Source organism: Rhipicephalus microplus, chromosome 1 (assembly GCF_043290135.1).
Source record: "Rhipicephalus microplus isolate Deutch F79 chromosome 1, USDA_Rmic, whole genome shotgun sequence".
In the NCBI taxonomy this organism is placed as follows: domain Eukaryota; kingdom Metazoa; phylum Arthropoda; class Arachnida; order Ixodida; family Ixodidae; genus Rhipicephalus; species Rhipicephalus microplus.
This window is the reverse complement of record NC_134700.1, coordinates 216,276,616-216,292,676: the sequence shown is the minus strand read 5'-3', so window position 1 is coordinate 216,292,676 and position 16,061 is coordinate 216,276,616. Positions and strand designations below refer to the sequence as shown.

The 16,061-nt window shown below is 44.7% G+C and overlaps 1 protein-coding gene across 3 annotated transcripts in view; it reads right to left on the bottom strand.

The window, feature by feature from the left end:
• The window catches only part of LOC142807557 (uncharacterized), a 67,769-nt gene that overhangs the window by 31,985 nt on the left and 19,723 nt on the right, over window positions 1-16,061 (bottom strand). For all 3 annotated transcript variants that reach the window (XM_075891360.1, XM_075891359.1, XM_075891361.1), the window contains 3 exons: window positions 14,453-14,830; window positions 13,581-13,645; window positions 4,308-4,378 (listed from right to left, as the gene is read on the bottom strand). In XM_075891360.1, the coding sequence (XP_075747475.1) occupies window positions 4,308-4,378; window positions 13,581-13,645; window positions 14,453-14,830 (514 nt within the window). The remainder of the gene's footprint in view (window positions 1-4,307; window positions 4,379-13,580; window positions 13,646-14,452; window positions 14,831-16,061) is intronic.

Below are 16,061 nucleotides of genomic sequence, written 5' to 3'. Positions count from 1 at the left end.
TCTGATTTGTGGTCGTTTGCGCTGCATTTTGCGCATGTTTCTTTGCCTCTGCAAGAGTGCGAGGCGTGCCCGAATCTCTGACATTTGAAACAGCGTCTGGGGTTGGGAATGTAGGGTCTGACATTTATTTTTAAGTACCCAGCCTTAAGAGAGGTGGGCATTTCACATGTTCCAAAGGTTAGTATTACGTGTTTGGTGGGCACTTCCTGATTATTGCGACGGATAACAATTCTTTGAACTTTGATGACGTTTTGGTCTTGGAAACCTTCAAGGAGCTCTTCGTCACTAAGGCCTAAGAAGTCTTCCTCAGAGATTACTCCCCTGCTGGTGTTTAGAGAGCGAAGGACCGAAACGGTGACAGCTGTTTCTCCAATGCTGGTTAGTTGGGATAGCTTAGGCACTTGGTCTTTTTCGGTTAGCTCCAAAAGGAGGTCACCCCTTGACATTTTGGATGCTTTGTATGTGGGTCCTATTTTTTCTTTTAGGCACTTGGCCACCAAAAATGGGGATAATTTTCTTAGAGGTGTGCTGTCACTGTGGATAATGTGATACTTCGCGAAAGTAACTTTAGTTTCTTTCGAGACGTGATAACTTGCTTTGGTGCGGCCTCTCTTGCGAGACCGATCAAGGTCGGCGGATGCTTGTAAAGCCATACAAGTATGAATGTGTTCGGTAACAGCGGCAACCACCCACCACGGAGCCCAACAAGGGGACGCGGTTGGACTTGTTGAAACAAGCCCTCCCGACGCCAGCCGTACGCTGTCACTATAACCCAATGTAATTATCCAAGGTGGGATACCTACACAAGGTTAACCCTTGCCGCCATGAATATCGGAAGTAAACGGAAGAGAGTAGAAGACAGAACAGATAAATAGTAAAAGATAAAGACGAAGATGTAGGGAGAGAGAGAGAGATAGGAAAAGGCGACTGCCGATTTCCCCTGGGTGGGTCAGCCCAGGGGTGCCGTCTACGTGAAGCCGGGGCCAAAGGGGTGTGTTGCCTCTGCCGGGGGGCCTTAACGGTCCAATCACCCAGCGTCGGCTCAAACCCCAGGATCCCCTTTTCCCCGGACACGGCAAAGCCACGCACGGCTAGGCGTGGGAGGGAGTAGAAACTCCCCCGTTAGCTCGGGTCCGTGGTGTCGCTACACACCAAACGCCTACTTGCGCAGGTGCCCCTGCGGGGTGACCCTTGCAAAGGAGGGGTGGATGCGTACCATGGTATTTCAGCTTTACCTATGGTCTTCCAGCACTAGGGCCACCAGCGAGGAGCCCACTACTGCCAGACGCACATATTATACACTGAAACCTCGACATAACGAACCCGGACGTAACGAAATACCGGTTATAACAAAGTAAACGAAAAATGCTCTTGTAATAGTTATTGTGTTAGAAATAAACCTTTATAATGAACTTATTTTCCTATATGATGAAACTTTGTTGATTGATTTGTGGGGTTTAACGTCTCAAAACCTCCATGTGATTATGAGAGACGCCGTAGTGGAGGGCTCCGAAAATTTCGACCCCCTGGGGTTCTTTAACGTGCACCCAAGTCTGAGCACACGGGCCTACAACATTTCCGCCTCCATCGGAAATGCAGCCGCCGCAGCCGAAATTTGGTCCCGCAACCTGCGCGGCTCAGCAGCCAAGTACCTTAGCCACAAGACCACCGCGGTGGGGCTGATGAAGCTTTGTTATAAAGTCGAATGTCGTTACGACGAAGTCCACAACGAAATTTCTGCCACAACGAATAATTTCGATTCCCTGTCAGCCACCCATAAACAACATTGTGAAAAATGTCATGGTCACTAACCATGCGATCGTGAATAACAACCACGCGTCGTCAAGGTGCACACGCGAGCATCGCGCACCTAGTACCAGTGTCACTGCATTCTGCCGCAACCGCTGCGAACTCAAATGCAGCCGTGTCGAACACGATTACAGGCGATTACTGACTCAACCAAATATTTCTTGCTGTAATGATGCGAACAAAAAAAGCAACGACGCAGTTCTTAAGTCACGCGCACAGCCAGCGCAGCACGCACAGATTGAAAATGGAACTACTGTTTGCCACAGCCACTGCGTAGAAAACCTGGGTCACTATTGTCTTGTTCATCGATAGCGAATACAATCTAGAGGTTAACAGCTAACACAACCGTAGATTAAAGGTAATAAAGCCACAAAATGACACGAAGCGTTACGGCTTTCCCGTCATTCACATATGGCCACGATAGCGCAGAAGTTCATCATTTTCAGTTGCAGTTATCAGTTCGCCTCTAGCGAAGCACTGGCACGCTTGTTCACGGCGCTGTGCACCCGGCACGCCCCAGGGGTCGCCTGAATATTGTATTTTCTTCTGTATTATCCACTCCTGCATATAACCGGCAGCCCCCGACCGCAAAACGTTGGAGAAAAAAAAAACTACCCCAGTATTGCCGCAACGCCGCCTTTTTTGCATTACCGCAAAGCCGTGCTGTGAAGCCAACTTGCGCACAATAATTCTTATATAACTTGCATCCCTACTTTAGCTCCAAACTTTCTGCTTATACCTGTGTCACACGGGCGCGCAAAAAGTCTTTTAAGTAAGCGGTCTTTTACGAAGTTGAAAGACTTTTAACAAAGAGGTGTTTGCGGCGCAGACACATGGCAGCAACGATCTCCTTTTAGTGTTTTCGTTCGAAGACGCTAGCGAAAGCGTGGTGCTAGCAGTTAAAAGAGAGGCAATGAAAATTAAACGATGTATCACGATGTCCAAATTAAAGACTTGTTGCACTGCTCGTTTCTTCAAATAAATTTAAGAATAAGAGATGAAGAAACACCAATGTGAATGTTTTTTGCACTAGATAAGGAAGCATTCCCATAACTAGCGACGTGCACAAGTCCGTCTGGCACCACTGTGCTTTTATTTACCGTATTTGTTTTTCGCTGCTCTCGACTGCTCTCGACACGTTATGGGCGACCCATTCCCATAACTAGCGACGTGCACAAGTCCGTCTGGCACCACTGTGCTTTTATTTACCGTATTTGTTTTTCGCTGCTCTCGACTGCTCTCGACACGTTATGGGCGACCGTACGGGAAAAAAAGCGAGGATCGCAAGCCTCACGGCCTGCCTTCTCGCTCTGGAAAGCGAGGCAGATGCTGCAGAAGCCGCCAAGGAGAGGATAAAGCAGCGCAAGACCGAGCGTCACCACGTGATATTGCCGACGCGTTGTAGCTGCTTGAGAGCAGAAAAGGAAATAACCATTAAAAGAGTTCATTACACCTTCTGCAGGATATGAAATTTGTTTTTACAAAGAGTTTTGGTGACAGAAAAATAAGCATTCGCTCTTTTTTTCTCGCCACTCGAAAATTGCTGGCGCCCACTGGTTTCGAGGCTACTCATTCGGAGCCGTAAAAGAGATCGACGAGCGTCGTTTACGAAAAAGACCGCTTCTGAAAAGGAGTTCGCTCTGTGCCGTGTGTCTGCTGTCAGGAACTTCTTTTCGGAAAAAGACCGCTTACTTAAAAGACTTTTAAGTGCCCGTGTGACAGGGGTATTACTTTGATTGCATTATACACGAGAAAATACATTAACTCAGACTTTGGCCAGGCACATCTAAGTGCGCTTGCTGGGACTGAATGACGAGTCATAAACATCAGATCTTACCAAATTTTGCGGTCTATAGATGAAATATTGCTACAATTAAATTCCGTGACAACAAATTTTTTGACCCGTCCCATCAATTCCATTGTCCTAGCGAAATTTGACTGCAATGAAATTTGAGTGTACGTGCATTGCGGCTGCTCCGACAAGAAGGCATGCTTTTTTATCCATAAGATGACATAGTAAAAAAAAAAAAACAAGCCAGAAACTAGAATTCGTACCCTAGAGTTCGCGAACTTGAAAGGGCAAGGCCTTTTAGGGGGTATTTACCACAAAAGCGATTCGGTGTGCCCCACACCAAAGTGATCACAAAAATGGTTTTGCTCCAGTAAGGAATGATGATTCTGTATGATAGTACTAGCAAGCAATACCATTCTAAAAATCAACAACAAACTAAACAAGCACAAACAAAGGGCGAGCTATGGTTGCGGACTAAGTCATTGAACAAAGGCAAAGCTCTGCCAGAAAGAATAATTTTCATGCCCCATATTTTACTATAAAAATTCTTTATGATAGTTTTGTAAATTCTGCATCCCAAGTATTTTGCTTTATATAACATACGTGTCAAAACAACACACTGCAGAGCTAAAAAGTGTTCTAAGATTCTTGCTGTCTTGTACACTGGCACATTCTAGAATAAGGGCAATAATGTTTGAACACTTACGGTTTTGGGCCTTTATATTTCAAGGAAATGTTGACCACTCCATACTTTGCAAAGATGCTCCTTATTTCTTCCTAAAACGAAAGTGCAAGTGAAAGATAGCCCACTTGTGTAAGGATACTTTACGGTCATAATTTACATTATATTTCCAAAACAATAAAATCCTCAACATCACATGAGCAGTTCCCTATCTGAATGATATAACATGTTTCTTGACCTGCAATACTGAACTTTAAATTGCACCATGCACTTTATGCAAATGTATGAAATAGTTTAAATACAGTAGTTTAAGCTCATACAGTCGATCCCGGATATATCAAACTCGGATACTATATAGAGTTATTGGCTATATCGAACAGTTGAAAAATCCCCTTGAATTTCCCATGCAAAAGTATGGGACCAGTGCACGCGTATATCAAACTCCCGCACAGCAGCGCCGCGCCGAAGCCTGGAAAGTGCATTTTTCCTGGCAAATATTGATCGATTTTAGGCCACGTTCTAACAAGTTCCGATCCATTTTCGCGCGCAGGCAACGAAAAAATGATATCGTTTCATCGCCTTGATCTGGTTCGTTGCGCGGCACTTGCGAATAAATTGGTATGTTTGATGCGCAATCTGCAGGTCTTAAGACAGATTGCCGAGAAAACTGAAGGAGAACGCGAAGTGACTCGGTGATCTCAATGCAATGTTTGCATGTGGTTCGCATTCCCTTCCTTGTTTGCTAGCGCACAATGGCATACGAGCCTGAAAAGTATGGCCTTCGAGATGTGCAACCTTGTGACGTAGTTCATTAGTGTTTCGGTTTCAGAACGCGTGTCTCAGAGGCTAAGCTTTTTTTTTTTTTTTATCGTTTCGCGTCAAAGTCGCTAAAAGCAGCGGCTGCCAGCTACAAATTCCACAGTGACATCGATATTGCCAACATGTCGACAGTGAGAACTCCAATGAACTCGGCGCAGCGTCTTTTGCACCTTGTGGCCTTCTCGCCTCGTTCCTGATAAATCCTCATTTGGGAGTTGAACTGAACGTTGACCTGCAAGTAGCGATAAAAATTATGACTGGCGCTCAGAGCAATGTGAAGTAAACACTGCCGTAAACGTTCTTTGCGGGCTAGGTGACGACTTCGGATGCGTCATGACCGCTGACAACGACGTACAATGCCTCAGTGAATTCTGCGACTTTTCAGCGTTTACGGGCACCATCTCGGACAATAGTGACTTCATCGGTACAGATGACGATGTTTCTGACTGCATTTCGGCTGCCGTTGCCGATGCCAAAGAAGTGTAGCCGTGCGGTTATGAATGTGCCAACGCCTTCGCTTCCGCCGCCAACCAAGCTTTTGCCACGCGAAAAACCTTGCATCAGTGTTCTATGTTGAACAATGTTGTGGCCGAAAAAGCTAAGTTTGCTTATTTAAAAAGCTTCAATGATATTAAGGATGACTGTAACTTGACGGCGTGCAAGAAGCAAGACAAATTTATGGACTAAATAAAGTGGGGTAACCGGCAGTTCGCACTTTGTTTTTGAGTGAATCGTTATGTTAGCTGTTGTAACGATTTCTGAGGCCTGAAGTTCTTCAACTTAGGCTTTAAATATGCCTATTTTGTATTTCAAATTCTCGATATATCAAACTATTTCGTGATCCTCTTCGAGTTCGATATGTCCGGGATTAACTGTACATCGAAATCCAAGTTGTAGGACAAAGCCAATCTGATATTTTGCCCAGTATACCATGCAGCAAGCTAAGAAAAAGTGGTGAAACAGCAGCAAAAATACAATGTTACCAAGTGTCCAACGTCCACATCAGTTATTAAATCATGCTAATTATGAGCATTGTGAAGCTGCCATGACAGGTCATAAATACAGTGAAACCTCTTTAGACCGTACTTGCCTGGAATGTGGCCCATGCTACGCACTAAGCGTAGTATGCATAAATCACTGAGTACAAATTGGTAGGCTTGTACAAATACAGTAGACTACCATTAAACGAAACTCTGTTAAACGGAAAAGCCGCATAAACGAAACTATCTAGGCTTATTTGGTTGGTCTCCTGTATACATATTGCGCATATCTGAGGCACCATAACAACACGTCAATATTCTGTATGTCTATCTTTTACTAGAAAAAGCATACATAAGTAATTCTAAGGACCAAAGTGTTTATCACGCTACAACGAAAAATTCACGGTTCCCCATCAGCAGTCCATAGGAGTCAATGTATAAATATTGTTGCCACAATGAACACTTTTTCTTCAATTGACCCGCTTTGACCCGCTTTAACGAAATTTTATGATGCAATTCTAGGCTCAGATACTTATTGTTATGTCGTAAACACAATCTTCAACATTTGGATGCCATTTTGAGAGCCTAAAAATGCGTCAACGAAGTCTAAAACACGTGTTGGCACCATGAGAAACCGCCGCTGTTCAGCAAGCGTGGGCGCCGCCATTGCTCGATAGCGGCTCGATAGCGATGGCAATGAGACTGCCATGGCCCTGCTCTTGCCACTGGCTTGCTTTTGAGCCGCAGACGATCTGAAGCTGAAACTCAGTCGCTCAGTTAATGATTTCTTTCACGCAGCTGGTGGGTGCAACCGCGGAACGAAGCTTTTTCCGATTCCAATACTTATCATTATGTTCGCACTTGGCCAGTGTGATAATTGATTAGTGGAGTTTATTGGCGCAAGGGCCAGATGTGGCCAAAGAGCGCCAGAGCGATGATAATGAACTGTGCAATGTTCAGTGTAGATAAAACAGATGTGACGTGGCTGTAAATGGGCCTAAAAACAGTCGCTGTAGGTACATAAAAATATATATATAGTAAAATTATGGCAATGACAAATGATGTGTGCTATGTAAACATAAAATGGTTTAAAAGTGATACGTATGTGAAATAAAAACTTGGCATGGAGCACCAGCGCCTCAACAGAGCCCTTAAAACAAGAGCATGGAGGCCTGGGCTCATTGAAAGCTGCTATCACAGCGGCATCCTCTGAACAGAGGATGCGCTATGAACCTGTTGGACTAAAAACATTCAATGTTGGGCTAAAGACATTCAATACTACATCCTTTAAAAAGCTTAAAACTGATTTTGCATCAAAGAGCGGCTCTTCACCGAGAAACATAATCGGATGTAGAGGAAGATTATAGCGGTATGCTAAAGCAAAATATTTCTTTCTCTCACTTTCAGCTTCAGGACACTCCAGGAGGACGTGGAGGATGGTTAGCCTCTCACCACATCTACCACAAGTAGGAGGTTCATCGCCAGTCAGCAGAAAGCTATGGGTACCATAAGTGTGTCCTATTCTGCGGCGACAGAATAGGACATCAGTTCGCCTTGTTCTTGTAGCGGAGGGCCAGTAACCCAACCGCGGCTTAATCAAGTGAAGCTTATTATTTGTTTCTGTGTCCCACAAGCGTTGCCAGTGGTTTCGCAGTTTCTTACGTAGGAAGGGTTTTAGGTCTGTTGCAGGGACAGTAGCGGTGGGGTTAATAGCGCGCAATATAATTGAGGTGGCCATTTCGTCAGCTAGCACATTGCCCTCGATGCTTCTATGGCCAGGTACCCAGCAAATAGTAACATGCTGGTTGGACATGTACGCAGTACATAGGACGGAATACAGCTCAATTATTACCGGATTTCTCAATCTGAAAAGTGATCCTTATGCATTTACGACGCTTAATGAGTCTGTGAATATAATTGATTTTTGTATGTTTGATTTCCGTATATGCTTCACAGCCGACAATAGTGCATAACCCTCAGCCGTAAATATACTTGTTTCCGGGTGCAGCACACCGGATTCCGAGAAGGATGGTCCGACGGCTGCATAAGCCACCCCTACATGCGACTTAGAAGCGTCGGTATAAAACTCTGCGCATGAGTACTTGGACTGGAGTTCTCGGAAATGCATTTTAATACGTGCTTCTGGTGCGTGTTTAGTGATCTCGACAAATGAGGTGTCACAGTGTATAAGCTGCCACTTCCACGGGGGTAAAAGTATCGCTATGGGCGTAGGACAAAGTTCTAGCAGCGGAACACCCATTTCCTCACTTAAGTTTCTCACACGCAAAGAGAACGGCTTTCTCACTGTGGGGCGATTATGGAAGAGGGTGGCAGCGGTCATATCGTTTATAGTTGAATAAGATGGATGCTTGATGTTTGCACGTACCTTTATAAAATATGTGAAACTGCTATAGGATCTGCAGGTGAAGTGACCACTGATTCGACTCTACATAGAGGCTCTGGATCGGACTGGTCCTGAAAGCACCAGTTGCAAGTCGGATACTCAGATGGTGAACGGGGTCTAGGATTTTTAATGCACTTGGCGTTGCGGAATGATAAATTATAGAGGCATAATCAAGGCGTGACCCGACAAGGCTTCTGTATAACTTCAAGAGGCACTTTCGATCACTACCCCATGTTGTACGTGACAGGAGTTTTAGGACGTTCATCGCTTTCAAACATTTCATTTTGACATATTTAATATGGGGAATAAACGTCAGCTTAGAATCTAAAGTGGTTCCCAGGAATTTCTGCTCGCTGCTCACAGAGAGTTGGTCTCTCTTGATCGCAACATTTGGTAGTGGCATTACCCCTCGTTTGTTGGAGAAAAGTATGCAAGTACTTTTCTTCGTGTTTATTTTAAAACCATTTTCATCCGCCCATTTAGAAAATTTATTCATTCCAAGCTGCACTTGTCGTTCGCAGGTAGACATATTGCATGATTTGAAACTCATCTGCACATCATCAATATACACGGAATAAAACATCGCGCTTGGAATGACTGACTGCAGGGAGTTAATTTTTACAAGAAAGAGTGTGCAACTAAGCACGCCCCCTTGCGGAACACCAGTCTCTTGGGTAAAAGCTCTAGAGAGAGCATTTCCCACTTTTACGCGAAAGGTTCGGTTAGACAAATAACTTTTAATTGTGTTTAGCATGTTCCCACGGATGCCCATGGTGGCAAGATTGCGGAGAATCCCGAACCGCCATGTGGTGTCGTACGCCTTCTCTAAGTCTAGGAATACCGAAAGTACGAACTGCCTATGAATAAATGCATCTCTGATGTATGTCTCTATGCGAACAAGGTGGTCTGTTGTCGACCTCCCCTCTCTGAAACCACACTGAAGGGGGTCTAGTATACTGTTACTTTCTAGAAAGTGGATTAAGCGCCGGTTTATCATTTTCTCATATAGTTTGCATAGACAGCTTGTTAGCGCTATTGGCCTGTAGCTGGCGGCCAAGGACGGATCTTTGCCTTGTTTAAGTACTGGGATGACTATAGCTTCTTTCCATGACAATGGAATATACCCAGCTGCCCACATGATATTGAAGAGAGTTAGGAGTGTTTTTAGTGCTTCGGGGTGAAGGTACTTGACCATTTCGTATGTTATACGATCGACTCCTGGTGCCGAGTTGTTGCAGCACGCAAGAGATGCCTGAAGTTCAGCTAATGTAAATGGGCAGTTGTAAGTCTCACTGGATGGACGTTTAAGGGGCTGCCGCTCTTCGCGTTCTTTGAACTTTAAGAACGTTTTTGTATAGTTTGATGCACTTGAGACGTATTCAAAGTGTTCGCCTAGGCAGTCTGCCTGCTCCTCTAAGCTCTCACCTCGGCTATTTACCAAGGGTATGGGGTGCGACTCCCGACCCATTAACTTGTTTACCCTATTCCAAACCTTTGTTTCGTCAGTGTAAGAATTGATACCAGAGATGTACCTATTCCAACTTTCTTTCTTTGCAAGACGACGCGTTCTTCTAGCTTGTGACTTCACCTGTTTGAAATTGACGAGGTTTTCAGCCGTTGGGTAATTTCGGAGTAATCTCCAAGCTTTATTTTGACTATTTCGCGCTTTCCGACAATCGTCATTCCACCATGGGATGCGACGCTTATTAGTCATTCCGTTAGTTTGCTTAATACATTTCACTGCAGCGTCAATAATAAAATCTGTTAGGTATGCCACAGCATCGTCTATATTAAAATCAGCAATGTCCTCTCCATCTAAAAATGTGTTTTCTCGGAACAGTTCCCAGTTGGCTGACTTGGTGTTCCAACGAGGAAAGTCAGGCAAGCATGTATCTTCTTTAGTTAGCTTCAACATTATCGGGAAGTGTTCACTCTAAAAGGGGTTCTTGAGAACAGACCACTCCAGATAAGGAATTAGTGTACTCGTGACAATACTCAGGTCTATAGAAGAGTATGTGTTGTGCGTAGAGCTATAATATGTTGATTCTTTTTTGTTGAGTAAACATGCACCTGACGAAAACAGAAAGTGTTCTATTAGGCGTCCTCGTGCATCCAAACGGGAGTCGCCCCATAGAGGATTATGTGCATTTAGATCACCAACGACTATATATGGCGGAGGAAGTTCATCAATGAAACTTTGAAATTCTGTCTCCGAAAGTTGATAGCACGGAGGAATGTAAATAGAAGTAATTGTTAGTAGCTTCCTAAACAGCACTGCTCGGACAGCAACTGCCTCAAGAGAAGTTCGGAGGTTTATTTGCTTACAGGCCACACCTTTATCAACTATTATAGCGACACCGCCCGACGAGGCGGCAGCGTCGTCACGGTCTTTGCGGAAGATGGCATATTGCTTCAAAAAGTTTGTTTGTGTGGACTTGAGATGTGTTTCCTGAACACACAGCATCTTTGGAGTATGTTTATTAAGGAGTTCTCTAATATCATCGAGGTTATGGAGAAGTCCTCTCACATTCCACTGTAAAATCTGCGTGTCCATTTTAGATGTGTTTTGTGCTGTGTGCTCAAGGATGGAAAGTAAGCTCACGGAGCCTTTCCAGGGGCCGTGACATGAGATTTTTCTTTTTTGGATCGGCCGACAGAGTTGCGCCGATCCTTAGGCGCTGGCTGCGCCCTCACGCTCGGTGTTGTGTCCATTGCCTCTTGCGAGGCGCTGGACACGCGCTCTTGCGAGCGCTGCATTTGTTTTGAGGGCCTCACCTCTAAAGACAAGGCCTTCGCGGCCCCCAGCCCAGAGGTTGGTGGGTCCTTCTTCGATGGCGGAGCAGCACTGGCTGCAACCGCCGAGGGGCCAGAAGGCGTCACCGCCGGCTCACTACGCGTGTGCCAGACAGGCGCCGGGGGCCGTCGTGGCGCTGCCTCCTGACGTGCCACTTCAGCAAAGCTGGTTTCTGGCAGGTAGGACACCTGCCTTCGTGCCTCCCTAAATGAAATGTTTTGTGTTACCTTAATCGTGACAATTTCCTTTTCTTTTTTACAGCTTGGGCATGACCGTGAGTATGCGGCATGCTCCCCGTTACAGTTCGCACAGTGAGGGGAGTTTTCACAGGCATCTGATGTGTGCTCTTCAGCACTGCATTTCGCGCAAGTTAGGCGGCCTCGGCAGTTCTGTGAACTGTGGCCAAACCGCTGGCATTTGAAACATCGGAGGGGGTTTGGTATATATGGCCTCACTCGAAGCTTGATATACCCAGCCTCAACGGAGTCGGGCAGTACACTTGAATTGTAGGTAAGTATCAAGTGTTTAGTCTGGACTTCTTTGCCATCACGCCTCATGCTAATTCGTTTCACATTTATGACATTCTGTTCGCTGAAACCGTCCAGGAGTTCAGCCTCCGTCAGCCCTAACAGGTCATCATCTGAGACAACGCCACGGGTGGTGTTCATGGTTCGGTGTGGGGTTACTATTAATTTGGTATCACCAAATTTCACTAGGTTAGGCAATTTTTCATATTGTTTCTGGTCGCGGAGCTCCAACAGGAGGTCACCACTTGCCATTCTCGAAGCTTTATATCCTGGGCCAAAGATTTCTGTCAAAGACTTTGAAACAAGAAAAGGTGAAATTGTTCGCACTGGTTTGCCGGGTGTGTCAGCGTGGATAACGTGGAATCGGGGAAAGGATACTCTCTGGTGACCAAAAAACTGGAATACTTCATCGGTGCGCCCTCTTTTCTGAGGGCGATCAGGGAGTTGGGGGAAGGAGCTAGCCATAAGAAGAGGTTTATTTTCGGCAGCGGCGCCAGCCACCCATTATGGAGTCCTACAAGGGGACGCTGCAGGGTCTGTAAGCACAGGACCTGCATACGCCAGCTGTACACCACCACTATAACCGAATATGGTGTATCCAAGGTAGGACAGCCACACAGGGTTAACCCTTGCCGCCAGGAAACACGGAGAGGACAGGAAAGATTTAAAGTAAGAGAAAAGACGAAGATGTGAGGGGGAGACAGGAAAAGGCGACTGCCGATTCCCCCTAGGCGGGTCAATCTGGGGGCAGTGTGATAATTAATCAGAGTGGCTGTTCGTCTGCATTATCAACAAAATAAGCTAGCAACGAGTGATGGATGATAACAATGGCACAGAATAATGCAAAAGTTGCCGCTCCACAATACCCTGCCTCCATCTCGGCGTTGTCGAATACTTTTGACGGTGGACAGGTGCTGGTCTTAACGTGTTAATACAATTTGGTTTGTTCACGAAGGCGGCTTTAGGGGTTGTTCCAGCCTGCTTTTCACCATGGCCCGGCTATGCATGGGTGAGAATGACGCTGTGACGCTGCTGCGAAAGAATAGGAAGCAGCGGACATTTTTTGAATTTTGAGAAAAAACTTTCCTTTGTTTTGCTAGCTAAGATCAGCTATATTTTTTCTATTTCACTACAACGAAATTTTTTCCGCGCCCCGTCAGTTTCATTGTAGTGGGGTTCGACTGTATTTCGCAAGGCATCAGCGATAAGCTATCCTGGTGGATTGGTTGGCATCCACCACCTCAATTTTTTTCTTTCTCGAAGATTACCCAGAAAAGCATTGTTGCAATCACACGGAAGTCAGAAAACTTGATCGAAACTTTCGAAATGATGGAAAGCTGTTAGTGGCAAATTTTGGCGTTGGCAAGTTCAGCGGCACACAAGTTTTTAATGGCACATAAGGTAACAGCGGTATGCAGCTGGTACACACTAATCAATAGGCATATGAACCACTACAGCTTAAGCGATCAATTATTGCATTAGTTTCTCTAAGATACCGTCGGGGATTCGTCGCAACTCTGTTTTAGCCATTAGTATGTTAGCCCTTAGTGAAAGTGGGTACGTATTAAAGAGGTTTGACTGCACATAGAACTTCGCTGCAGAAGCCTACACTACAGCATATCAAAGAAAGCAACCCTGGCCAATTTACGTCGTTGCATGGCAACTCTTTAATACTACTTGAAATTCATGTTTGTTTTTGGCATGTCAAAACATCTGCTGGTACTTGTCACAGAAGCAGTAGGAACAACAGACAAGTAGAAGGCAAACTCTTACTTCTGTAACGCCTGCCTTCAAATTCCCCACAAAAACTTCATTTGGTGACTCGACAGCTGATGGACCTGCAACACATGTTAACGTTCATAATGAATGTACACTTAATGTCATGCACAACGATAACTAGCAGTTCCCGATTCCAATCTTTGGTACGTTTACATAATCCTAAATGCAAAACAAGAAACGCTACTAAGAGATGTCATCACTTTTATCAAGTAAAAAGTTTACGCACCATCTCAAAAACTCAAGCTTTCTATGCTCAGTTTCTATCATCAAAACCTTAATGTTTCACAGAAGTATCGGGATTAATGCTAATACAGTCACACTCAATATGAGTTGCGATATGCTGTCTGTATTCAAAATGGCACCAAGACTGCAAAGTGGCACCTACATAGAAAAAAAAAAACTGGTGATAAACTCTCTCGATTAGCGGCACTTTCATAACCAATTTGACGCCTGTCGGTATTATGTTTAGGATCGTGGTAACTTTAACCACAGCCAACTCATACTGAGTGCGACTGTACATGCAAGGCAAAATGAAAGCAACACTACGAGTAGATGATTCAGAATAGAACCAAAATACTGACGCTTCCCTGCTCACTCACAGCATCAAAATGTGATAACTAAACACAAGTAGCACCTTGTAGTATTTCGACATGATGAATAATGACACATGAAAGGGATCAAGCTAGAGAGCGTCTCAGAATTGCACGACAGGATGTGAACGTAATGGCTGAGAGCTTTACACCATGACGCTTCACACATTACAGTCAAGTGTTTTCTGTTCAAAATGGAGGCATTACGCTAAATCCTATGTTACGCAAACTGATCACACATCTGGGAACTGCAGTTATGGTCAAAAGGTTACCAACCTTTTAGTTGTGGCCTTCCGTGAGATTCCCGAGCTGGAACCCGCTCCAGGGGAGGTGGACCATCCAGTGAGTCCACTCCATTCATAGCAGTTTGCTTGGACATGTTAAAGGCAGCTCGTTTGGGAGCGGTAGACGATCCACTATTCCTCACACGAATCAGTGATGGAGGTATATCACCAGCCGCAAGAGCATCCGAGACTTTACACAGCATCGGAGGTCCGTCGAGGCTTGGCTCAGAGAAGGTGGAGGAAGAATGTGCTTCGGGAGAATTGACCGGCATAGATGGCACACTGTCCCAGCTTACTTCCGAACTGCCCGTTTTATGGGAAAAGTTGTTGCCGTTCTGCGCACTCTTGTTATTTGGCCAAGATGCTGAACCTGAGCCATGACAAGATAAAAAGGCCACAAGGACAATCAGAAAATTAAAGAGGGAGCAAATAAATGCAGAGCACAGAACAATTTTCATAATTTACTTGCGCCAGACAAATGCTGGACTGTACGCATTACAAGAAAGCAGAAAAACATACTATAAAGCACACAAACATACTAACTTCAAATTGTCCCAAACTGCACTCTGAACTACAGTGACAATGTGGACGAAGGGAACTTTGGACTAACTCGAACAACCTGTTATTTGCAGCACCATATGCACGAACCTACTGTGAGCATTATCGTTTTCAGTTGCCACCAAAATGATTGTAATATGATTGGGAACGAAACCTACTACTATGTATGTTTCATTCCACACATTTACAGATGTTCGGGGCTCACTGGCGATAGATTAAGCAGCATTTTTCGAGCTTTCAAGTGGCAATTACGACATTGACAAAAACACTGTACTGTTTCAAGCATGAGGCATACCTGTCCCGTAATAGCAAAAGAAAGGTGAAAGCCAGAGATGTGGAAACAAAAAATTAAAGGAAACTCATGCACATTTGTCTTTGTCTCAGGACCACAGCAACACCACCTGCCAGTAATGTTTTCAGATGTCAGAGATCATATTGGTTTTCTTAATCGTATGGCATGTGTATGCTTCTGCAATTTAGGGACAAAACGTGCCCTGTTTTATGAAAGCTTATGGCCTCTTCCCACTCTTCGTACGCTTTCCACATGACACCGCTACACTGTGGCAAAGTAGACCTCAAAGCCATTGCGCGGCATGACAGACTTTGTGAAATCTAATGTACGTGTATTAATCTTCAACTTCATAAGGGCACTGTGTCCTGCGGTGCCTAAAACAGCAGCCATATGTGCACTGCAGTACAATGCAAAAAAAGATAGATCTATTACCCGTCAGATGGCAAATATGTCATTTGCAGTACTAAATGATATTCAAATTGAACATCACTGCAACCTTGACTTCTTGGTCTACGTGGGTGTAGAATGGCATTCTCTATTGATGTCAATGTTGTCAGTACAGTGCTTCTTACTACTTTCAACCAACAAAACTAGAGTTAGTAATATCTTTTAATATAAAGCAACTAACAATATTTCAATTCTAAAAAAAAAAAAACGTCGACTGCATACAGCAATCAACAGTCACGTGGCCAGGTACATCGAATCATTCATGTTCTTTTCACCAGAGGCACTTTTTTTTCGACTTTCAATG